The 24,973-nt window shown below is 39.1% G+C and overlaps 1 protein-coding gene and 1 long non-coding RNA gene across 4 annotated transcripts in view; both read left to right on the forward strand.

Moving 5' to 3' along the window:
- Positions 1–6,905, forward strand: part of cnpy3 (canopy FGF signaling regulator 3) — an 8,058-nt gene extending 1,153 nt beyond the window's left edge. The window contains exons 1-6 of one of the 2 annotated variants that reach the window (XM_046064756.1): positions 507–743; positions 1,714–1,840; positions 2,703–2,799; positions 3,774–3,896; positions 4,544–4,661; positions 5,026–6,905. In XM_046064756.1, the coding sequence (XP_045920712.1) occupies positions 638–743; positions 1,714–1,840; positions 2,703–2,799; positions 3,774–3,896; positions 4,544–4,661; positions 5,026–5,324 (870 nt within the window). In that variant the 5' untranslated portion in view covers positions 507–637 and the 3' untranslated portion in view covers positions 5,325–6,905. Of the gene's footprint in view, positions 1–506; positions 744–1,713; positions 1,841–2,702; positions 2,800–3,773; positions 3,897–4,543; positions 4,662–5,025 lie in introns of those variants that run through there. The other variant, XM_046064757.1, reaches the window with a different exon arrangement.
- A 1,748-nt stretch (positions 6,906–8,653) lies between these two features.
- Positions 8,654–24,973, forward strand: part of LOC123980402 — a 67,846-nt gene continuing 51,526 nt past the window's right edge. For both annotated transcript variants that reach the window (XR_006827493.1, XR_006827494.1), the window contains exon 1: positions 8,654–9,049. This is a non-coding gene — a long non-coding RNA (uncharacterized LOC123980402). The remainder of the gene's footprint in view (positions 9,050–24,973) is intronic.

Genomic DNA, 24,973 nt, shown 5'->3' on the forward strand with positions numbered 1-24,973 from the left:
TTGTACACTACTTTTCAAAATGCATTCTGGGATACATTGAGTGGACAATATAGGGTATAATAATTATCACTATACATTCGGACAGCACTACAAAATGGTGAGCTCACTATATAGTGAGTAGTGGGTGATTTCGGACACAGCCCATACGTTCACAGTTTTAACTGCCTTTTTGTTGTTGCCAGAAATCAGATTAATATCATGTACAACATCATGGAGAAAAAGTACAAAATGTATTTTTTTGCTCTGAATTTACATTTATGAATGTGAAATTTTGCCAAAAGAATTATTAAATTTATAATGAAGTAGATCTTTTCTTTACTTTGACTTCTATAAAAGCAAAATACAACATTCTCCCACAATAACACTTCCTGTTTGGTTGTATCGTGAAATAGGCACAGAGTGACGCCTCTGACGTGTTTCCATCTCTCTGGCTCTCCTCTGCCTCTCATTGGTCCAGCTGCTCCTCTCTGATTGGCCCGGAGCGCAGCCCCAAAGCGGAAGAGCTTATGTTCAGATTTCACAGCTGCGATGAACCAGAGGAGGATGTGGAAACCGACGTTTAACGGTCCTTTGTCGGCTTTTTAAGTACACGAAACGATTTTTATAGGTAGATGAAGAGCGAGTCACAGCCGACGATATGATTTCAGCGGCGTACTTGTGGTTTTTCTTGATAATTTCGTCGGTCGGAGCAGCTAAGACTGGAGGGGACGATGAGTGGGTTCATCTTCCGAACAAATGTGAAGGTAAACTGCCTGTTAGCGACGCGTGGTTCCCCAAAACCTGGTCCGAGGGCCTCCAGGGGTGCACAGCAGCATGAGAAATAGATAAAGTCACTGTAATTTCACTGTCTGGTGGCTCACACTGAGAAAATGGCCTGAGGTTAGTTAGGATATGGCTGCTAAACACAATCTGCTTAATCAAACATCAACAACATCCTCAAAACAACTTAAGACCAAATGATATTCAGGTCATATTTAGTTGTGTTGAGTAGAGCTACGATTAATTGTGTGTTCAGATTGCCTGCTAGATTGACTCAGGAAAATGAAAAAATTTATGATGCACCTGTTACCATGTCTTACAAATAGTTTAACCAATATCAATAATAAATAAATAAATAAATAATTATGTTACACGCAACAAAAAAGGGCAACTTACTCAATTGGTAAAGACTACATTTTTGCCATTATTGTTTATTAGAGTATTAGTTTGACGAATGCAATGTCAAAATTCATATGTGTATGTGAATAATGCAAAATTTAACAATCGTAATGATGGTAATTTAAATAGAAGTAACAGTAAAAACCAGCGCCCGACTGATACTGATTTTTGAGGCCAAAAACTATAAACAAATATCTTTTAATATAAACATAAACACACATTTTTGTTGAGGATCCCTTTAATTTGTGTATTAAATAACTTTGACCAAAGTACTGAGTGGGACATTTTACAGCTTACATTGATTATGGAACAGTGATTTCTAAATAATCTTATATAATTTTGGCATTTCTGTACTTTACTGTCCTACATATATGCCAGTACATCTGTAGTAAACTATATATATATATATATATATATATATATATGAGAGTGAGAGATAAATTTAATAGGAACCTGCAGGGTCACTGAACATTTAAGACAACTGTAAAGAGTCAGTTCTCATTAAGGAAATATTTATGCTGAGGACAGAAGTAAACTCTCCGTCTCCCTCTCCAGTGTGTAAGTTTGTCAGCATCGAGATGAAGTCGGCGTTCGACGAGACGGGGAAGACCAAGGAAGTCATCGACACGAACTATGGCTTCATAGACAGCAAGGGGGCGGCGCCAATCAAATATGTCAAGTCGTAAGTGTGTGTGTGGTGTGTTAAGTCTTTTCATTTTCTGATGATTCTGCATGAAATGTCAAACAAAAAATAGTTTTATTTTAGTTACAGAGAAGAAACTAAACCTGCCACCATGCTGTCTGTGGAAGGACATGGTCTGCTGAGATGTTTCCGGATCTTTCTGACACACACGAACACACACACACACACACACACACACACACACACACAGACACACACACACAGAAGCAGCAGGGGACAGGAACTTGGTCAGGTCTCAGTTCCTGTGGAGGAACTTATTATAGAACGGGGAAGCTGCTGAACTGGTGAGGGTGGTGGATGAGTGATAACAGAGCTCCGCCTGGAAGAGTTGAAAGTGTTTCTCTTTGAGCCTGAAAAAGTCTTTAAACTCGTCAACATTCTGCACTTCCGTACAGCGACTCACCTCTGAAAAGTGAGCGCCACTTGGAGCGTCGGGCATCACCCAACCAAACCACTTTCACTAGAACAGCATCACGTTAACCGTGCTCGCACTGACTGCTTCAGCCCTTCGAGACGCAGATGGAAACTACTGAGGTGCTGCTCAGAGTCCACGAGGTCGTCACAGACCTTGTGGACTGAAACAGTTTGAAAAACAACAACATGTCGTGTCGGTCAGCTCAAAATAACAGCAGAAGCAGCTCTGAAATAAAAGGACTGCACTTTGTGAATATCCCATCGTCCACATCTGGAAAGTCAAATATAAACACAACGCTGACTGGAGTTCTGTTCCCTGACAAAACAGGAAATATCCAAACATATTGTGGTCAAAAATTAAAAAAGCTTTGAATCTGAAACCTGCAGATAACCTGACATCTCTCTCTCTCCTCCCCCCTCCCTACAGAGACCTCAGATTCATCGAGGTTGTAGAAAATGTGTGTCAGAGGCTGTTAGAGTACAATCTGCACAAAGAGAGAACTGGTAGTAACCGCTTTGCCAAGGTCAGTTAGTGTGTGTGTGTGTGTGTGTGTGTTTTTGTCTTCATGTTGTGTTGCTTCAGTTTGATGTTAAGTCTTGAGAAAAGTTATTTTAACAGATGTGTGCAGTGCGCATTTTAAATGAATGTTTCTATAAAACACATGAACGATGACCGTCCTTTCTAACATCATCCCAAAATGATAACGCTGCGTTGTTAATCTCTGATGTACAGTGCTGAGGCTGTTTTGAGGGCAATGATTTTAGATTTGTGTTCACTCACTTTGCGTTTTGTTAATTGATTGAAAATATTCTATTAACATGTCTATTTTTGAAAGCATTCTTACTTTACAGCATTTTTCCACCCTGCCCTGGCCTAACACTTATTTTCACAGTGCTGTAAATATCTCCCTTATCACTGTACAAAGTGCCGTATATTTCTTTCTTTATATGTATTATGTTTATTGCAATGCATCAAATCACCAAACAAATTCTGATCCTCTTTATATTATATTGCTTGTAGTTGTGAACTCTGCGCTTCCCCCTCGGCTTTTCGAATCGCTCTTCAGCTCCTTGTTTTGGTTTCCCACCCAGCATCTTCATTGTTTCCGTTCATTCCCATCAGCTCTGTTTTGTTCCTCTGAAATGTTTCAGACCGACAAAGAAAGTTGTTTAAGGAGCAGTTTCTAAAGACACCTGCAAAACCACTCTGCTCCACTGTACAGTGCACCTGCACAGCTTTGAAGCACTTCTTCTTCTTTCTTTGTCTGCCGAATTTAAATTCTTTTCACCTATTTGCCGCCTTCTTTAAAGCGTTGTTGCTGCAGCTTTGTCTCCACAGTAAACTAACTTGTATCACAACACAAGTCAGTGAGGCAGCTGACTGAAGCCACGTAAAAACAGTTTGGAAATGATTGACTTTTGCAGTTAATGTGGTGAAAGCATTTGGGAACGTTGTGTTCTGTGTGACAGCGCTGTTAACATCTCTGCCCGTCTGCAGGGCATGTCGGAGACCTTCTCCACCCTTCATGGTTTGGTGAATAAAGGAGTGAATGTGGTGATGGATATTCCCTACGAGCTGTGGAACGAGACGTCAGCAGAAGTGGCCGACCTTAAAAAACAGGTACTTTTTCACATCCTCTGATTTTCAAGTCAAAGTGAGTTTGTCCTGAGAGCGCATCCTTTTATTTTCCATCTTTGAATTTGAAAATCAGTCTGAAAACGCGCAGTTACAAAGGAAAAACTGTATGTATCATATGTATATAATATATGTAAAGAAACTAAAAAACACAAATCTCAGCTTTAATCATTTTTCTTTTGTACATCTGTTAAAAAAATCAATTTGTGCATATGTGAACTGTTATGTAAAAAAGCATAGTTTTATGGTGTTGGATCCGATGTGCTTCAGAGGGCTGCGATGCAATGATAAAACGATTATTGATGCATCTGGTTTTTTTTCAGGATTTCTTTTATCTCACTGTGTGACTATTTGGTACTTTTTAAAGCAAAGTATTTGTAATGATCCAAAATTAATTTACTTCCAACATCTTTTATTAATAAAATAAATGGAAGTGGTGTGGCGAGGCAGCTGGAAGGTTACATTTGCCGGCGCATTGCAGACAACACGCAGGGGAGAAAAAAGTTTGCCTGGCTCTCACAGACGGAGTACGGACGCAAATCCTTGGCAGTAAAAAGTTGCCATAGACTTTGTAATTTGCATCTAAGAATTGATCCCCCCACTGACCACCCCTCTTATATATTGTGTGTCAGTGTGATGTGTTGATAGAGCAGTACGAGGAGGTGATTGAGGACTGGTACAAAGGAAGTCAGGAGGAAGACCTGACCACTTATTTGTGTGAGAAACACGTCCTCAAAGGACAGGACAAAGGTAACACAAATACAGATCATATTTATTTTTCCATGTAGTTTCCTGTTAATCTGTCACCCTCCATCTTTTCCTCCCCCTTTATCAACTTCTTCTCTATTTATATTTTTCTCTTTTTCCTTTGCCCCTTTCCTTCTATTCCTTTTTATCTCAATTTCTCTTTTCCTTTTGTTTATATATTTGCTGTTGTTCTACCCTTCTCTTGCCTCTTTTATTCTTCCTTCCACCTTTGACTTAATCCTTTCTGTCTTTCTACACTTCATTCTTCCCTCCTTTATTCTAATCTTTCCTCTATTTTCTTATTTCACCATTTCTCTTTTCCCTTTCTCCATTTTTTTTTTTTTTTTTTTTTAATTTTTCTCTCCAGCCTGCCTGAGCGAGGATTGGACCAAGAGGAAGAAGGGAGACCAGGTGGCCATTGCGGAGGACAAGAAGAAGAAGAAGAAGACTGGAGTGAAGAAGGGAAAGGGCAAGAGTGAGGAGGGAGAAGTGCGAGGGGACGGCAGCTCCGAGGGAGAGAAGGCGACCAAGAAGAAGAAGAAGGAGAAGAAGGTGAAGAAGAAGAAAAAGAGCAAGGCCCCGGTGGAGAAGATGGACGGAGGGATGACGTCGGACGAGGAGGTCCAGCCACAGATGCCTCTGTCCGGGCAGAAGATGGAGCTGTGAGCCCTGGTTCCTGTCTGGACCTGGATGAGTTCTCCTTAATGAAAGTAAACTCTTAGTAAATGCAGTCTGCAGCTTCTTTAAACGTCTTCAACTGTTGTCAACACTGAGGCTCAAATCCGTGCATTTCCTGATCAGATCTCGTACTGGTACACACGGTTTTTAATATTCGTCGCATTTGTAAATGGCCATGGGTTTTTGAAAATTCAGATTCATCTTGGTGGAACTTGCAGGCACCCTTAATAACTTTAATCTTCGCTTCAGAGTTAATACCAGTTTATATTACAGCTTGGGTGTTATTTTCATACCCTTCGTTTATATTGGTTATGTTGCGTTATAATTGCTGAGATCTGGGAGCATGTTGACCTCACAGAAATTAAATTCACAGGGCAAGAAACACGACAATCTGACTGCTCGTTAACAGCGCTACACAGATGGTTTTTTATTTATTAGAATCAATTAAAAAAATAAACAGAACAGTTGTGCAGGAAGGATTTGCCTATAATTCAGTCAACAAAACTAATCGACAACAATGTGGATTAATCATTTAAGATGTTTGTTCTGTTGCCAAATGTGATGCGTGGCTGTATTTCTCTGGTTTAAATGATTGCAAATGGAAAATCTTTTGACAAAACTTGTGACGGGAATTTTTTAATTTTTTTTGTTTTGTTTTGTTTTTTTGCCATTCAACAAAAATCCATCAATTAATCCAAAAGTAATTAAATGCATCATTAGTTGCAGCAACGCAAACACTGGAACCTGTGTACTTCAATGATTTTGAACTTGACCATCAGAGCTCCAGATCTAAAAGGATGTTTAGTTTTCTTTCCTTCTCTCTCCGTTGAACGTAGATGTAGATTTGCAGTGGGACTTTGTTATGCTGTGTCTCCTCATAATGTGAATTTGCTGTTTTTATAAAAAAAATCTTGTATTTACTTATATATTCCATCTGAAAACTGGGACTTTACGATCTTCGGATTGTGTTGCCTGAGAAGGTTAACTTATCCGTCAGCGCTCTACCTGTATATAAACCATTCATTGATCATGATACAGAATTGCATTTCTTTTTTTAATTTTTTTTATATTTCCGTATTTCACACTGTTTTATATCAGTAGAGGAAAGTGACAACCAGATCTGACCTTTGTAACCAACTCAACTAATGCAGGCCAGATTATTATTTAATATCCTTAAAGTCTCAGATTCGTTGAAATTCCCCTTTAATGAGTAAATACAACATGAGGTACTTTTTCTTTTTTTTTTTTTTTTTTTTTTTCCTAAATGTCAGTGATATGTGTTTCTTTAATTTGTCATTTATTGTTTTGTTGCTTCTTGTGTGTGCTGTACAAAAGCTGCTATTTAAGAGTGTGTCTCTGTGTGTGGTTGTTGATTCCCAAGATGAAGGGGGGAGGTGTTTGTGTGTGGGCGTGTGTTTGCGCGTGTGTCGGCGTCTGTGTGTGGGCGTGTGCGTGCGTGTGCAGATTTTTATTCTGTATTAAAATGCTGACTGTGTTGTATTGGAGTTGCTTTTACCATGAGCAAGCACATGAGTGGATCAATAAACACAGGTTTGAAAACTCTGTAAACACATTGTAAATGAATTGATCAGGTCCTGGTTTTCAGTGTAAACTTAAAATGGGGTGTTATCAAGAAGCCTGTCACAACATCACTACAGTCTAAGAGTGCTTCATAACAGCTACATAATCAAGACAATACATTAACAGTAAATTGTCCAGCGGTTAATTGCAATCGTTCTGTGTGAAATTTACACTTGAGACCACTAGAGGGAGGCAGAGCTTTAGACTTGCTCTGTCAACACAGTTCATTTATAACAGTGATAACAGTTTCAATATAAAAGGAGATTTTATTCCTTTTAATTATTGTGCAGCTTGATTTTATGCCTTAAGTTCAAGTTATGATAGTACAGATGAAATTGTTGTTCAGTTAGATATTACAATATGTCCATTGCTGAAGGAGAAACAGAAGAAGAAAAAACATATTTCTACTTCCAGGGAGAAGCTTTTATTGATAAAAATGTAGTACTTTCTGTTATTTTACACCCCCTGCTTTGCAGGCCAGAATACTCGTCGCAACAGGCTGAATGAATGAATATCAGTTAGGGCCGTAGCTATCACTGCAGCCATGCTGTCAGTGGTATTTCTTGAAAATGATAGGGTTTATAATACCTTAGAGAAGAATTTACATCTGCACAGCTTCGCCGCAGCATCTTTACTGCTCACGATGAGGCCAAGACAGCTGGGGAAGTCACTGCGCCCAGCTGTGGCTTGCCAAAAAAAAGGTAGTTCATTTAACTCCTCTAAAAACTTTTGTTTATGTGTGTTATTAAAACAAGATACCACAAGTAAATAATTGAGGGGTAGGGGTGTGTATTGTTGAACTTGGGTTAGAAACAAACTTTCTCCCCTGCTTCCAATCTTTATGCTGTGTTAAGCTAAGCTAATCGCTTCCCAGCTACGCACAGGCAGGATTGTGTGTCATCATAATGATTTCATCCATCTAGGCAAATAAAATATGGAACTAAACTCCTTAAAATGAATAAACAACATAAAACCTTTCAAATAGTTTTACAGGGTTAGGTTGGGGGCTAGTCAAAACATTTTATTTGTGCTTTCTAGATGGCTACAGCTGATAAAATCTGCCAGGGACAGTTGTCATTGTAGCTGGTATTGGAAATATTAAGTTGAAAAGTTGAACTGCATAATTGTGCTATTCTAGCAAAGCTTGGCAGGAACCCAAGTGTAATCAGTTGGATGCAAGGCAAGCAGACCCTCCAAAGAAAAAGGAAGAGATAAAAGTCATAATGATCAGGTCCAAGAGAGGGCTAGGCCGAGTAAGCAGATAGGAAAGACTCAAGAAGTAAGAGAGATCAAAACAGGTGGGAAGCACAATGAATATTGTTCGTTAGCATTTGTGGCCATGGTGAATAACTGTGCAGCTAAGGCGGAAAGGAAATCTGAACAGAAATAATTGTTGATGCTGGGAGAAAGTTTTGGATATCGAGGGAATTACAGAAGAGGAAGTGCAGGCGGCTGTTGAGAGAGGCTTTCAGGGCCTCTCAGTGCCCAAATTGAGTAGGCTAGATTAGAGATTGAGATGAGGGGTGGGGAAGAATTTATTAATTAATTACATTTTTTTAGTTTTGAAGTTAGATTGGATAGAAAAAATAGTATTGTTTTCAAACAAAGCATTAATGCCGCTATTCGGTTGAAAACTGCCTCTAAAAACCGAAGAAGAAGAAAACAGAGCCGTTAAATTCAACAGCTCTTTCACGCGGGCATAGGAACCGTCTCTAAGGGGGTGTGGCTTAGCGAAGGGTCAAAGGTCAGCAGTCACTCATCGCTCACTTGCGAAGAGGGGAATGAATGGCAGTTTAAAGCTATCTTAGCTACTTTTAACGGAGCTCTGTTCATATGGCAGACGTTTTATTAAGCTTGTCGCAAGGGAAGAAAATGAAGAGTTCAAATTCTGCTGTGATATACTCAAAGATAGCTGCTCCCGCGCTTTTGTTCCGAAGTAGCTAGCTTAGCTGACGTGGACAAACATGGCTGCCAATTATTTAGCCCTAAAATAACCTGCCAGCACCTAACGTTACAGTGGAGGACGCAGAACATAAGGGGTCACAGAAGAGGGACTTTCCATCTCTTGTTGAAGTACTGGACTGTTTTTCCTGAAATGAATAGTGTCCTAAAGGCTCATCCAGTCATCAAAGGTAAGCTAGTTATGATATTTTGGGGGATGTGTTCGTTATAGACATTAGGGCAGAAACTACCCGCCATATCAGTGAAAAAAGTGTTCAGATCTTGTACTTGAGTAAAGGTTAAAACATAATAAACCTGCAGTTAATAAAAGTGACATCATCAAAAGTAATTTAAGTAAAAAAGTACTCATAAATGCCAAATGGTTGATTTTCGTAACATGCATGTTATATTACAGGATTATAACTATTGATGCTTTAATATGTAATCAAACCAAACTAAATGTTGCAGCTGGTAAAAGTAACATTAACACGAATTTCAGCTACTTTATCAACTCATTGGTAGCTTAATCTACAACACTATATCATAATACATCAGTTTATTAATATTTTGTATTAACAACTGATCCTGCAAAGTAACTAGAGCTGACACTTAATAATTACAATATTTTCCTTAAAAATGTAATGGAGCAGAAATATAAAGAAGCATAATAATGGAATGGAAATAACCAAGTAAATACATGTACCTCAAAATTGTACTCAAGTCCAGTACTTGTGTAAATGTACTAGTTACACCGCTGCGATTAGTTGGTTTATCAATTAATTGATGAACAGAAAAGTAATCAGTAGCTGTTGCCATGGTTCAAAGTATTTATCAAGCTCGCATGACAAACATTTTCTGCTTCTCAAATTTGACGATTCGCTGCCTTTCTTATGTTTTTATGTTAATGTCATTGAATATTTTTGTGTTTTGGCTGGTCAGTCACACAGAAAATGCAGTTGAAGATCACATCTTGGACTCGGAGAAATTGTGATGGGCTTATTTATATAGACATCTAACAAAGATGTTTTGTTTTTTTTATTCAATCGAATTGAATAAACAGGTAAATTGATAATAAAAAAATTATCATTAGCTGCAGCCCTTGTGGACTTCAGGGTTCTTGTTTAGGTTTGTGCAGAAGTTTCAGTGTTATTAATGTTGCTGTATCTGCCATATGTGTCAGCTTGTTGTTATGTGGCCGCTGTGCCAGGCAGTCATGCTGTTATCAGGGGTGGATTTAGTGGCGGCCGGAGGGCAAACCAGGCATGGGACCTCCCTCCTGTCTCCTCACCTTTTCCCTAATTTGTAGTGCTGGTAATAAGGGTTGGTTATTGATTGCTGCAGTCATTTACCTTTTTACTATATGCTTTCCTGACATGAACCACACAGTGAACCAGGCTGGCATGTTGCTGCGCTTTCTCTCTTCCTCCTTCATATATTAACCTCCTCTTCTTCTCTCCTCCTTAATGGGACTTATCTTTTGGGAGTTTTGCAACAAATGCTTGATCCTCCCTCGTGTCCTTTTCTTTTGGAGAGCCCACTGCGATAACTCTGTTTCAGTGTTATGGTTTGTTCAAGTAGGAGTATAGTTTTATATATATTGTATTTAAACATCATATTATATCTTTAGGGACCCTCTTGGGGTCGCAGTTCAGTCTGCCTCATATTTATGTTTCTGGTAGGCTTGTTCATTGATTTAAATTTTTTGCTGCTCATCTTTTGATGCCTATGTATCTATAAATGGTTTAATGTTGCTGCTGTTGTGGCTATATGTGGCTAGATATGTATAGTGTATGTGATTATTAGTAAGTACCAGGCTGTGTATCACTGAAAACGGGCAAAAATGATCAGTAAATTAACTAGAAAATGAATCAGCAACTATTATGATACTCAGCTAATCACTTAAAGTGTTGGTTGTTGTTTTCTGTCACTGTAAATTCAAAATTTTCTGACAGAAAATGTTTTTTTTAAGATGTCACAGTAGGCTTTGGGAAATTGTGATGGACTGTTAGGGCTGCACAATTATGGCCAATTTTAGGGACAACATATTTTTATTGCACTTTCAAATTTAAATAAACAGGCAACTGTTTTCACATCGGCATTTCTGCTAATCATCAAAATAAGCCTGGTCCTTAAAGTGCATCATCTCCTAGAAGCAAAATATAAATATAATTTTACCCGGAAAGTCCACTGAGTCCGGCTACTGCTGCGCCACGTTTTTGTCCTGTCCTCTGCACAGCGTTAGCTTCCACTGGGAGCGTCTCAGACGCATTTCAGGAGCTGAGCACATTGTTGGCTTGTTGATATTTTGTCCTTTTTGTGCTTCTACCTATGGCTTCTACTCTGCTGACCAGCAATGGCTCTCTGCAATCTGGTTTTTTTCGGTTGTCTGAATGGCTGCGTATCCAACAGGGAGCATTTCAGAATCAGAGCGTTTTGCCTGCCTGATTTTGCTGACATGTTTAGATTTTGTTGATTTGGTAATCGTAGCTTGTTTCTTGTGCTTCTTCTATGATTAAGTAGGCAATGTAGATAAATGGTTCTTTTTTGTCTGTTTTAACTGTGTTGTAGTTCATTTATGATCGGAAGTATGTAGGGTGTTTTATTTTGAAAATTGACTGGATTCTCTGTGCCATTCTGTGTCTGACTTCCTGCCCAGTTTGATGTGCTCTGTGCAGCTTGGCACAGCTTCCGTCAAAAATAGACTTTTGTATTCTTCGCGGAGCTGAGAGCTGCTTCTGGCACGCTTCTGGGACGCGCTGCGTCTGATGGACTCCCAAGTATTGACTAGAAGGGCCGCTGTCTACTCTTGACTGTAGCAGCAGGAGGGTGCACATGCAACCAAATTGCCCCCCTTGGCTGTAAGTTGAGGAAGCGCTTGATTGATTCCATGAGTGGAGCACGCATTTTAAACGGAAAGATTGCCGTTGATCGTGTTCATTTAATTGTGGGAAGCTAAAATTGTAATCCCGATCAATATTTGATTAATTGTGCAGTCCTATGGACTGTTACTCACGATTTTCTGACACTTCATAGTCTAATTGCCCAGTTTATCAAAATGTTGATGGGCTTCTTGGACTTGCTGACAATGGAGAGGGCAGCATCAATTCTCCAAGACTTTAATAATAGATTCGATGAACCCTGGGACCTGGGAAAATAGTCATTCACTGTATTGGTCACCCAATGTTGATTTGATGCATTATTGAATTCACCCTCATGATATTTTGCTTTGCCATTGGTGGCGTTACATATGTTGTTTGACTTACTGTATCGATGTTGTGATTTTCCATTTTTCTTTTTTGATGTTGTAGTTTGGTTTCTTAAATTTTGAGTTATAAGAAATCCCCATATCATACAATCATATAATCCACAATGAAAATAATCCTACTGTCCTAATATGTTCAATGACAAAATGTTTGCACCCCCAAATTCCCTTGGAATAATACTTTGAGTGCACACTTTAACAGAAAAGAAAAAGGTAGGCAGAAAGTCACAAATTGCTTTACTATGAAGAATACCTACAAATCAATGTCTTCGATGTACGATTTCTGCATATAAAAACAAAATCGCTTTTGATTTCATGGAAATTTTAAGAAGAATAAAACTCCAACATATAAAAATAAATTAAAATTACTAGTAGGTGAAAAAAGCTCCAAAGTTTAGCCTGGACTAAGGAACAACCAAACCCTGATCAGGGGAATTTAGAGACCTGCTGGTGGAGCTCTAATGTGGGCCTGACCCTGTAGAGCTCAATGTAAGTGCCTACAAGAACCTTGAATTAGAATATGAATTTGATGGGTCGCTGGTGAAGAGAAATCAATCAATCGCAGTAAGATAAGGCCTCTTTTGGAGGACCCGGTCAAAAGCTTAGTGGCAGCAGCTGCAGTTTAACCTCTTGTAAATGATCCAGGGATGTTTTACTCAGGCAGGTGAGTGGGAGTTACAGTAATTGAGACGGGATGAGATAAAAGCATGAATTATCATTTCCACCTCCTCTTGAGATGCGCAAACACACACTTTGACAATCTGAACAGCCCGGGTAGTCCACGCAGCAGTACCTCGTATCAAACTGTAGGTGTCACCCTGTCACTGAATGTAGCAGCAGATTTTGTTTCACCTTCCACTGAACTGACCAGCAGCTAAATCCACTTAAGCTGAGACAAAATGAAATGGCCTCTGTGTGTGTGTGTGTGTGTGTGTGTGTGTTTCCAAACTAAGTTCCATCCATCAGCCGTTTTCTTCTTCTCTATTCAAGACTCAAATCTACACACTTGTAGATTTGTGTGTGTGTGTGTGTTTTTAATGTTTGGTCTGAGACACTGGTTATCTCTTGACACTCGTGTGTGTTCATGACTTGAATATCATCTGTCCGTCTTTAAAATATATATTGTGTTTGAATATAAGTGTGTGTGTGTGTGTGTGTGTGTGTGTGTGTGTGTGTGTGTGTGTGAGAGAGAGAAAGAGAAGGGTGTTTGTTGAATAATTCACAGCTGGGTGTTTATAGAAGACTCTGTGGCCTCGGAGCTCCAATAACACTGGACAAATATTGTGAGACACACACACACACACACACACTCACTCTTTATCAGCCAGTCCAGGGTTTACAGTTTATTTGGACACAGTGGACGGTGGAAATGGGATGTACCAAGTGTGGACAATCACACGCACACACACACACACGTGCACACACACGTGCACACACATTTATGTTACCAATGGAGACCCCTCGGTGGCCTCATATGTTGCATATCTTCATCGTTTTCCATCCCTGTGAGGACACTGGGTTCTCATGTGGACAGAAAGTAATGTGTGTACACAAGCGTGTGCATGGGCGCGCGCACACACACACACGCACACACACACACACACACACACACACACACACACATTGGTGGGACAGATAATACCAGATGAAGATTGAAATGGGAGGAAGAATCAATATTTCCATTCAAACGTCTGTTTCATTTTCTCCAGATTAGAGGAGACCGTTTCTCTTTGTTCAATCACCAACCGCCCACAACACTGTCCGTGTGTGTGTGTGTGTGTGTGTGTGTGTGTGTGTGTGTGTGTGTGTGTGTGTGTGTAATATACAAGCTCACTGCTTCTTCTGTCTCTCACATGCCGTCTGAAATGATTTTCTGTCCCATGGAACAAGGGCACACAAACTAGTAAAATATACACACACACACACACACCTATAAAATGCTACAGGCTTATTATCTGTACACATAGTGACGTGTATTGAGGGGAGAGGGATGAAACTGTCTGCATGAATCGTTACATGACTGTTCCAGTCATCTGTAGAGCCAGTACATTAAAAACTATTAGAAGAGATATTCTGCAACTGAATAAACAACCAAAACGATAATCAGCAGCAACTTTACAGCATTAAAGCTGGGGTAGGCAGTTAATTTCTTGCGCTGGATACTTTCTAAATCTCAATGTCTCTCACTAGTTTGTCCAACGTTGCCTTAGAATATTTTTATATGCATGATACATCAAATTCATTGATATTGATTTAATATTTATTATTGAAATGTTATTTATCCACCACATAACACACTGCTTCTGGTGAAAAAATGTGCTTAAATCGTAAAACACAGAACAGAAAAAAAAAAAAATTGATTTCATAGGCCCTGTATATGGCATTATAAAAAAGTATTTGAAAGTAACACACAAATGATTTGAAAATTTAATAGTTAAATAAGAACATTCAGCAGCAAGGCTGCATAATCTTGTAATGTAGAAATTTAAAATAGTGTTCGCTTATCAGTCCCTCCAGAAATTCGCAAGCCTTTTTAGTGATTGATGCGGTCTAAAAATGTCTGATATTGCAGCAGCTTTGTTTTTGAGGTGTTTTTTGCACTGAAATTTTGGGGAAACTTGCGATTTCCACAAGCCGTTTTCATCCACACAACTGCCGCTCACTGGATATTTTCTCTTTTTCGGACCCTTCTCTGGAAACCCTAGAGATGGTTGTGTGTGAAAATCCCAGTAGATCAGCAGTTCCTGAAATACTCATACCAGCCTGTCTGGCACCAACAACCACACCACGTTCAAAGTTAATTAAATCCCCTTTCTTCCCCATTCTGATGCTCGGTTTGAACTTCAGCAAGTTGTCTTGACCACGTCTGCTAAATGTTGCTGCCATGTGATTGACGGATTTGTGTTAAATTGTAAGTTGCTTTGGATAAAAGCGTCAGCAAAATGAGTAAATGTAATGGAACAAGAAATTGAACAGGCATAACTAATAAAGTGGCCGGTAAGTATATGATTAATTTAGGTTATGTATTAATGTAGTGAAAGTTAGTTGGAGCAAAAAATTCCAAATCACACCACATTTGTTAAGGCAGAAACAGGCATGGCCTCTACAAATTGATTTAATAGTTACTAAAGTTGGATAAGAAGACTAGTGCTCTTTAAATCGGATCCAATTTTTTATCAAAAACCACCAAATACTGTAAAGCTCTGTAGATATTTATGCAGTTGCATCCCTTTATTGTCCTGTAGGAGTGTCCAATGAAAACAGTTAATATATCCACCCATCCATCCAATCACATTTTTAGGAATATATTTTAAGACAGGTGGAAAATATAACACCCGGTCAGTCCAATCAAAAAACAAAACTTCTTCTTATTTGACCTGAACCTGTGGAAGAAGCAACTAAAGGTGATAGAAATTACATGTACACAGGAGAGCTCGGCACATTGGATAGTGAGGGAAGTAAGAAGATGAAGAGAAAAAGATGTGTGTGCGTGTGGAGGAAAAGGTGCAGATTTCTAACCCTTGATGACCTGGAAAAACAAACGCCATCATGTCTGGAGCCGTAAAGGTTAAGATTAAATCTTTCTCTGCTTGTGCGTTAACTGTAATCCATTTTCCTCTGTTTTGTTTGGCAGTGGTGTGTTGTGTTTCCATGTCGTGCAGGTTAAACAACAGACAATTTGCACTGCTGTTTATCCAAAACCCCACAGTGAACCTGGAGTTGACCTCAAACACTCCATTACTCTGATCCACACAAGACCGAAAGGGACGGAGAGGAAAAATAAAACAGAAAAACAGGCAAATAGAAAAAGAGAAACACTTCGACAAACACTTAAAATCCATCAGTCAGTCTCCTCTTTTCTCCAAGTGGATAGCCTGAGCGCTCCAATTCATCTTCGTTCTCCTCACAGCAGTACATTCAGGGAAGGTCAAAACCCGGAAAATAGGCTACACACTAGGCATTTTGTCACCAGACACCCTTCACCTGCCTCCCAACACCAAGGAGCTGCACACAACTGGGACACGGCCGCAGCCAAAAATACATCAGGTGGAGCGGAGCAGCAGCACAGCATGCATTTACATCGCATTCGTTCTGCATTTTCGCCAGATTTGTTGTCCTTTTGGAAGAAGCAAAAGACCGTAACGAAGTGACATTTAGTTGCTTTTAAGTTTGAATTACTTTCTGTCGACACACATCCCCACTTCTCGTTTCAACTGAGAGAAAGTTTATCGTGAACATTTCCTGGACAGACAGATTGATCACCATCCAATTCAGCCAATTAGCACAATTGTTTGGAGGAAAACTTTATTAACAGTGTTTAAAGGGACAGTAATAATCAATCCCTTGACTTCACATTGTGCTGGCTAGTTAGACGTTCTAGTTTATTCTGGACTTACAAAGTCAGTGACTCTAAATTAACCTAACCCTTTTACTAGTGGTGAGAGTACTGCTGCTGAGATGTGAATTGTGACTATTTATACTGCAACTAGTTTTCCATTGTACAGCAGAGCAAAGTAAAGTGAATTGTTTGTCTTGACATGATGGAGGTTTGCTGGTTCCCCGCAGCCAGTCGTCCGCAGTTCTTCATCTAACAGCTCACTGTGGCGATACATTCTCTCCCGTCGCTAAGCCATGCCCCCCTTAGTTACTGTTGTTAAGTCCGACAAACTGTCGGACCTGTTGGATTTATCACGGCGCTGCCACTGTCTATAACTGCACTCCTCGGAGAAATATTACTAAACTGACGTGAAACAAATGAAGACAGAAGCTAAAGCCTACCGATCACAGAATAAAAGTGAACCACTGCATCACCCGACAATTAAAACAAAGGACAACGATATTAAGGATCAACAGTGTTCTTGTACAGCTGGATGGGTCTCTGTTCAATGTTACAGTCATTAAAAAGCAAAAGCAGTAGGGCTTTATAATGTTACATTCAGTAGGAAGTTGGCTAGCGTTAGCTAACCAACATTACATTAGAAACAATCCACAGCTGTCATTTTTCTGGATTTGTTTTAGGTTTTAAAAAGGGAATAAATCGTACTTCTCCTTTCAGCCTCTCAGGGAAGCGATTGTTTTTTTTTTAAAGATTTTTATAATTATTTTCTTCTTATGTATTAATGATCTGTCCTGGGAGAGGAAGCGTTAGACTTTCTTGTCGTCCATCTTTTTGACAGACAGAGTTGTGAAGAATTTTGTGATAATCTGTTATTACACAAATTTTTATTTTTTAGTGAGAATGAGACATACAGCCTATTTAATGGTATTTCATTTTCAAAACCAACTCGATCTCAAACATTTTAATAGACACAACTTACAGATTAAGCATTTATAAAGGCACAGAGAGAAAAGATGACGAGAGACTTTTCATGTCATTAAACAAAGCAGATGAATGATTTTTACCTCCCTGTAACATTAGCTGCTGCTGCTGCCTGATAAATGTTATCAGTATTACATGCTTGTCCTTCACCCTCCAGCGCATCATTCCCTCTTTTTTTCACCTCATTTATCCACCACAATGCAATTATTGGGCTTTCTTAAGAAACTTCAGACACTCAGCTGCAGGGACATTTTGCGATAGCTAGGCTACGCAGCGATATAGCCTACCAATGTGAAAACACCTGGACAGGAGGGTTTACAGACAGTGTTGCATGTGAGTTACTTAAATTTACAGTAGATCTGCCTTAGTCTTAATCTGTCAAAATGACGGCCCTCTGATTCAATCAGTGACGGAGAATGTTCTGTTCTAACGAGCCTCCTGCATTAGTGGAGTTTTGAGTATTTTGAAAGATTATCCAATTTCACACAACTTGTTCACATAACGGCCAGAAAAACATTGTTACCATTAACTTTGTTTTATTGCCATGTCGCAAACATAAGACACTTGATTTGTTATTTAGTAGAGTTGATGGTAGAAAGCTGTGATGTAAAAAAAAAAAAAAAAAACATGACAAGCATATAAAAAAAATATAACACTGCGGCTGCTAGTTGTTTTACAATTTGTAGAAAAGCATGAGAGATAAATGTAGGCTAGGTGGACAGCAGACAACATGCGGCTCCTCCTGAGCAGACTTTAGTTCACAACAGAAAAATAAAACCGCCCATGTTGTCGATGGAAGCAGTAAAGGGAGCGTCAGGTCAAATTTCCAGACGCACCCTGAGCCTCCTGCCCCGTGGGGATGATACAGCAACGACACTAATGGCAGGCTACATGGCATTTAGAGCAGAAAGGTGTGACATGCAAGCCTTCACACTTGCTGTCTGTCTGTCTCACGCACATTTGCATACACAGACACACACACTCCTCAGGGCCTGCCATTAATAACCGCTGACCTTTGCACATTTAGGCTGTGAAATGATAGTAAAGCAGACCTGAGGATGGCATATCGCACTTCCCTTCATGTCTCATTGCTTCATCCTTCCATATCTCGCTCTCTCTGTTTTGAATCATCCTTTCTTCCATCCATCCATCATCTCTTCCCTGTGGACACATTGGTGTCGTTTACTATTTTTGCATCATAGTCATAAGAAAGCAAGAGACTTTAACCTCAGTATTACAAAGTAGTTTCTTTTATAATGTTCAACACTGCACATGTTGAACCAGAGGAAACAAAGTCATTAGTTCTGAAACAATTTGTTGTTTGATTTATGTTAATCAAAAGAAATTTTCACAATAGATTTCTCCATCGTGACTGTAAATTAAATATTTGGGGGTTTTGGACTGGTGGCCGAACATTTTTTTTTTTTACAATTTATTGACATTTTATTGGCTCAACACTGAGTCGGTTAATTGTCCCTATAATTCATTCCCTCAGTGAAAAGTTACATTAACCCTTTGAAAACGGATGGCCTTGCGGGAGATCGTTGTTTGCATGATCCTTTTCTAAATCGATCTAAAATGAAAACTATAATAGCTGAAGCATTCAGCCTTTTTGCAGCAGTAAGCTAAGGCTTCTGTCGGGTCATCGCGTTGTACGTTATATGACATGTGATGGCCAGATGAGTGGCCCCAGAGGAACAGCTAAGCAGGTTAATAGGAATGTCAGAGAGGGATTGAGAGAAACACTAAGGGCCTGTGTCCACCAAAGCGTTTTTTCAATTGATTTCAGTGGGAGCGCTGCGTTTTTACAACATGGTAAAAATGCCAACAAAACGCAAGGTTTATTTCTGGTCGCCGAGAGCTGAAAAATATTCAACTGTGGGGGAAAAACACAGCGCTTTCACTGTCACTGTCACGTTTTGCCCAGCTGTCCAATCACAGTGCAGAAGGGGCGGGACAAACACCATACCGAGCCATCTCAGCTCTCGAACTAAACGATGTGCCTACTCGAGTTATTTCCTCGCTGCAAAATCTTTTGGATCAATATGTGTTTATTTTTGTAAAGTTCTATGAGAAAACATGACCCATGTTTTGTTTTTTTATTAATCACACAATGCACAAAATCAATACTTTATTCTATGGATATAAAACATTTAAAGATACTCCAAAAAACGACATCACAGTAAGCAAAACATACCTATGTAGGCACTGGTGGACCGTTTGTATTGCAGAGTTCAAAGGTTAACAAGTGACTTAAATCTGATTTTATTTGCTCCTATGTGACACAGATGTGATTTTTAATTTTTTTTTATAAAAGTGTCAACAGCCAAAGTCACCTGGAATCCACCTGACCTGTTCCAGTTCAGATTTATTCAGATATATTTCACATGTATTCAAACACAAGTTGGACTTTTTGAAATGTGTCTGGACAGCTATGGAGTTCATGTGACTCTGACGTCACTCTACAGTAGGGATGGGCAATAAAACAATAATAATCACAATTTAATTTTCCTCATTAACAATATAACAAATGTTCAATAACTGATTTGTTTTATTTGACTCACAAATTAATTGGCACTTAATTCAATACCTACCTAAATACCTATTCCTAATGAATTTATCTTGTTGATTAAAAGGGACTTGTAAGTGATCCACTGTTCAAGTGTTCAGTCAAGTGTTAAAACTACAATTAACCATCTGGTTTCTTCAACTTTCACTCAGGAGCAAAAATCAGCCTTTAAACTTGAAAGAAATAATGATTTGACATTTATTGTGATAATTAACGATATGAAATGATATGAATTTTTTTATTGTGATAACATTTTTTGCCATATCACCCAGCCCTACGCTTAGGGATGGGGATCGTTAATTTTTATTGATATTGATACCCTTATTGAGACTGCTTAACGATCCGATTCTTTATCGATACCACTATCTATACTTTACTATTATTTAGTGATGGTTATTTGGTAAGACCAGACCCAACAGGCATGAGGTAGGGCTGCACGGTATTAGGAAAATATTCAATGTGCGATAACGTTATATATGAGATGACATATATCACTTGCGATAAATAAATATATATTGAAGTGTACATATTAACTGCCTGGTTGTTTTTAATTTAATATTTTAAATACAGCTAAATGTTGTTGCTAGAGCAGCAACATTAATGTTTAACAACAAAGTAACTAACTTTATCTGACATCAAATAGTGAGTGACGTTTAGAAAGAATAACATCTGTCTGTATCAGTCCCTCCTCCTCTCTCGTTGGCTTTTAAATTTGGCTGGCAGATAACAGAATATCTGAAAAACACGTATAATGCTAGAGACAAAAATCCACTTTTATAAATTGCATATTCGGCGATTACAGTTGTCTTTATATGAGGCACATGACAAGGTAATACAAAATGTGAACCATACTTTACACATATATACTAGTTTACATTATGAACCAACACAAAATGAAAGATGTTGGGTAGAACATAAACAAAATCTAAATAATTTTTATAATAAAAATTATGTTTTGATTCCGTCAGGGTTTTCCACATGGTGGAAATCATAGGGCCCTACATATACAGTGGAGAGAACAAGTATTTGATACACTGCTGATTTTGCAGGTTTTCCTACTTACAAAGCATGTAGAGGTCTGTAATTTTTTATCATACGTACATTTCAACTGTGATAGACGGAATCTAAAACAAAAAGCTTCTTGAGATTTAGAAAGTATCCAGCACAAGAATTTAAATTAACTGCCTACCCCAGCTTTAATGCTGTAAAGGTGCTGCTGATTATTGTTTTGCTTGTTAATTCAGTTGCAGAATATCTCTTCTAATAGTTTTTAATGTATTGGCTCTAAAGATGAATTGAACTGTCATGTAACTAGGGATGGGGATCGTTAATTTTTATTGATATTGATACCCTTATTGAGACTGCTTAACGATCTGATTCTTTATCGATACCACTATTGATACTTTACTATTATTTAGTGATTGTTATTTGGTAAGAAGACCAGACCCAACATGCAGGCATAAGGTAACGTTACCAGGTAGAAGGAGGAGCGGCTGGTTTGTGTTTTTAAGCTGAGTTTTTAAGACTACAGACCAGTCTGTGCTCCAGACAGACAGCTTTCTATTTAGCTTGTTTTTAACATTTGGCTAATGCCAAGCTAGCGTTAGCTGTGCTTGTATAAAACATACAGGATGAGATACTGAGGACAGAGATGATTAAATTAACCCTTTCTACATGTTTAACGTTACCTTACAGACAGATGTATTGATAAAGTATTGTCTATTTACTTGCAAAGGTTTCATCACACATACTTACAGTAACGAGCGTAGCTGTCATCAACTAACGTTACACTAGTTTGGAGCTAACTTAACCTTCACCGTATTCCTCCGCGACGGCGCAGCCTCTTGCTCTGCTGCCGCTCTGTGTGTGTGTGTGTGTGTGTGTGTGTGTACGAGCCGACAGAGAGCAGGCAGAGACTGCAGCCTGATGATATTCTTATCCATTGCGTTTCAAATTAAATTTGCATATTTTTTTAACATCTGGCAGTGAACTGTTGGAAAACAATTTCTTTAATTAGAGTTAACCTGTCAAGAAGCGTCACACAGTCACCAACACCAAGGATGTGCGTAATACTGCAGTGTCACACGTATAACCTCAAAAAAGATAAAATAGACACATAATGTTTGGGGTAAACCTTAATAAAATACCACACACAAATCAGTTTTGCTTTTGATCAAGTGTATTACCAGCAAAAATACTCCCTTACACTTCACACCTCAGTTTCTTTTCACAGTCCAACAAAAAATGTCTGGCACGAGCTCAGTTGGAGACTACACAGAAAACACAGTTGATAAAGGTAACTCAGTTCAAAACAAAAATAGTTCAACTCAAAGTCCTCTTACCCTCTTAAAGAAATAGTGCTCACAGTACGAGGAACAACATGTGAAGACAGCGTTTAGTCAGTTTGCACGTCAACAAGAGATTCAGATTGTGTCCATCTTTTGCCGTGGTCATGTCCAACTATTCTGGTTAATTGATTGATTTCAGCTTCTTGAATGTGAATATTTTCTAGTTTCTTTCCTCCTCTATGACAGTAAACTGAATCTCTTTGGGTTGTGGACAAAACAAGACTTATGAGGACGTCATCCTGAACTTTTGGAAACACACCATTTTCTCACATTGACATTTCTGCCGTGTTTGGAGGAAGAAGAAGGATGAGTACAACCCCAAGAACACCATCCCAACCGTGAAGCATGGAGGTTTTCTGCAAAGGGGACAGGACGACTGCACCGTATTGAGGGGAGGGTGGATGGAGCCATGTATCGCAAGATCTTGGCCAACAACCTCCTTCCCTCAGTAAGAGTATTGAAGATGGGTCGTGGCTGAGTCTTCCACCATGACAGCGACCCGAAACACACAGCCAGGGCAACTAAGGAGTGGCTCCGTCAGAAGCATCTCAAGGTCCTGGAGTGGCCTAGCCAGTCTCCAGACCTGAACCCAATAGAAAATCTTTGGAGGGAGCTGAAAGTCCGTATAGCCCAGCGACAGCCCCGAAACCTGAAGGATCTGGAGAAGGTCTGTATGGAGGAGTGGGCCAAAGTCCCTGCTGCAGTGTGTGCAAACCTGGTCAAGAACTACAGGAAACGTATGATCTCTGTAATTGCAAACAAAGGTTTCTGTACCAAATATTAAGTTCTGGTTTTCTGATGTATCAAATACTTATGTCATGCAATAAAATGCAAATTAATTATATAAAAATCATACATTGTGATTTTCTGGATTTTTGTTTTAGATTCCGTCTCTCACAGTTGAAGTGTACCTACGATATACAGACCTCTACATGCTTTGTAAGTAGGAAAACCTGCAAAATCAGCAGTGTATCAAATACTTGTTCTCCCCACTGTAATAGATTAATTGAAGCGAGCATTCGTGGCGGTGAGTTGTGTTTACATACAAAGTCAATGCAAAGACACGTAGTGCCGCGATTTCCTGTCGGGCGGCGCTTGTTTTTTGGAGTATCTTTAAATGTTTTATATCCATAGAATAAAGTATTGAAATTGTGTGATAAGGCCTTTGCGTGAGTTGAAAAATTTCCAACTCGAGCGGATTTTCGCGGGTTCTAATCGCCTTCTCGCGAATGTACTCACGTGAGAAATAAAGGATTAAATTCGCTTTTGGTCTGAAAGCACCATTAGTCAATTAATCCAGTGTTTCCCCCATATGCATTAGGGCTGAACGATTAATAGCATTTGTGATATTATCGCAATATGATAAAATGAGATTTTCTAATAGCAAAGGCTGCGATTACACTCTGGTCACAGAAGCGCAAAAGTAAAGCAGTCTGCAGACGAAACATCAACTTCGCATTTACGCACTACTAATTTTCACTCACACACTATGCGAGCACGGTAACACTCGCTTGGCTCGCTTCCTCTCCTCGTTCTGCAGAGGACATCTACGTGACAGGTGCTGTTATAAGAGCAGTGTAACTCAGGAATCGGGAGGTGCATAGTGAGTGTTTGATTGTCCGAGTGGCAGAAAGTGACGGTTAACGCGAGCAAACATATCCCTTTCCCTTCAGACTGTGCAGCTGAGCAGGAAAACTTATAAGCTACAGTAGGCTACTTCTTTCGGCTGCTATGTAACTTAACATTAGCTCAATTTATCCGAGAGTAACTGGCAGCTGTATTTTAATTACAACCTACTTGTCCAATGTTGAGAACATCAGGTACAAACTTAGACTAAACTGGTGTAACCTACAGCTCCGTCCTCTTCTGACTGGTTCATCCTAAATTATTTTGCAGTTTTCAGATGAGTCTGAAAATGTGGTTTGTTAGGAAAAGAAAGGACAGTGGTGACTGTGAAGAAGCTGAGGTAAGTAAAGCAAATTAGAGATGCAAACTAGTCCTTTTAAGCTAATGAGACGTTTCTTTTTGGATTTTATTGTGCAAATAAAATGCACCTCAGAATGGAGGTGGTTTCTCATCTTGCCTATTTTTTTAATATTAATGTCTTTACAAATAAATGTTAAGAGCTGTAAAATGAAGACACAAAAGGCAAACATGAAGAGTCGTATCTGTATTGATTCTGCGGTCATATTAACAGGGTTTTAGGGGGTGATGCTCAAAACATGCTGTGCCATAAATATAAAATCACTGTGGAGAGCATCATAACCAACCAAAGTACTTTCCCCAAATCTAATGGTTGTAGTTCCTCCCCGGTAGACTGTTCTTTGGGTGTTGTTTGTTTATTATCTGCTCTAGCTTTTCCAACTATTTGTTCAGAGATATGGTGGAAATAATGGCCCAAGATGATGTGAAATTACATATTTTTCATTGGAAAACATAAAATTTTCTGGGGGGAGGACCCCCAAACCACTCCAGCCCCATGACCATGGCTACTACAGCCACCACCAAAACAATAATCTAAAGCTCATATGAAACTTTTTTCGCTTCACCTCCGCTGCTACAACTCCATCCTAGGGGAAACACTTTAATTGATTAGTCGATTGAAAGATAATTAAT

Source organism: Micropterus dolomieu, linkage group LG12 (assembly GCF_021292245.1).
Source record: "Micropterus dolomieu isolate WLL.071019.BEF.003 ecotype Adirondacks linkage group LG12, ASM2129224v1, whole genome shotgun sequence".
NCBI classification, from domain to species: Eukaryota; Metazoa; Chordata; class Actinopteri; order Centrarchiformes; family Centrarchidae; genus Micropterus; species Micropterus dolomieu.